General features: G+C 48.3%; 1 protein-coding gene across 1 annotated transcript in view; it reads right to left on the bottom strand.

Moving 5' to 3' along the window:
* MSH2 (mutS homolog 2) overlaps positions 1 to 111 on the bottom strand; it is an 83,846-nt gene extending 83,735 nt beyond the window's left edge. The window contains exon 1 of the mRNA XM_026652531.1: positions 49 to 111. Within this exon, the coding sequence (XP_026508316.1) occupies positions 49 to 111 (63 nt within the window). The remainder of the gene's footprint in view (positions 1 to 48) is intronic.
* Positions 112 to 387: the final 276 nt, after the last annotated feature.

The raw sequence follows: 387 nt of genomic DNA, 5'->3' as shown, positions 1-387 counted from the left end.
CCCCTGTCCGGAGCGGCCGCCCCAAGCACCTGCTTGCCAGGCTGGTACCTGGAGCCGGCCCTGATTACAACAGTAACCATGCATGGGGTCATACTCATACCCTGTGTACATTATGTGTACATAATTTTATACAGGGTGTAAGTTTGCATCATAAATAAACTAATACAGATGCTGTTTTGTGAAAGTAAGCTTTGTCTTCTATTTCTTCAAACATACGTGGTCACCTATCCACTCAGTGATGCACCTTTGTAAGACAGGCACCTTGTCCCTCTAGGGCAGTGGTTTTCAAACGTTTTTTCTGGCGACCCAGTTAAAGGAAATTGTTGATGCCCATGACCCAATAGAGCTGGGGATGAAGGGTGTGGGAGGGGCTCAGGGCTAGGGCAG

The sequence above is a fragment of the Terrapene carolina genome, unplaced genomic scaffold (genome assembly GCF_002925995.2).
Source record: "Terrapene carolina triunguis isolate 2854851 unplaced genomic scaffold, T_m_triunguis-2.0 Scaffold120, whole genome shotgun sequence".
Classification (NCBI taxonomy): Eukaryota; Metazoa; Chordata; order Testudines; family Emydidae; genus Terrapene; species Terrapene triunguis.
The sequence above is the reverse complement of the archived record's forward strand: the minus strand, read 5'-3'. Positions and strand labels throughout refer to the sequence as shown.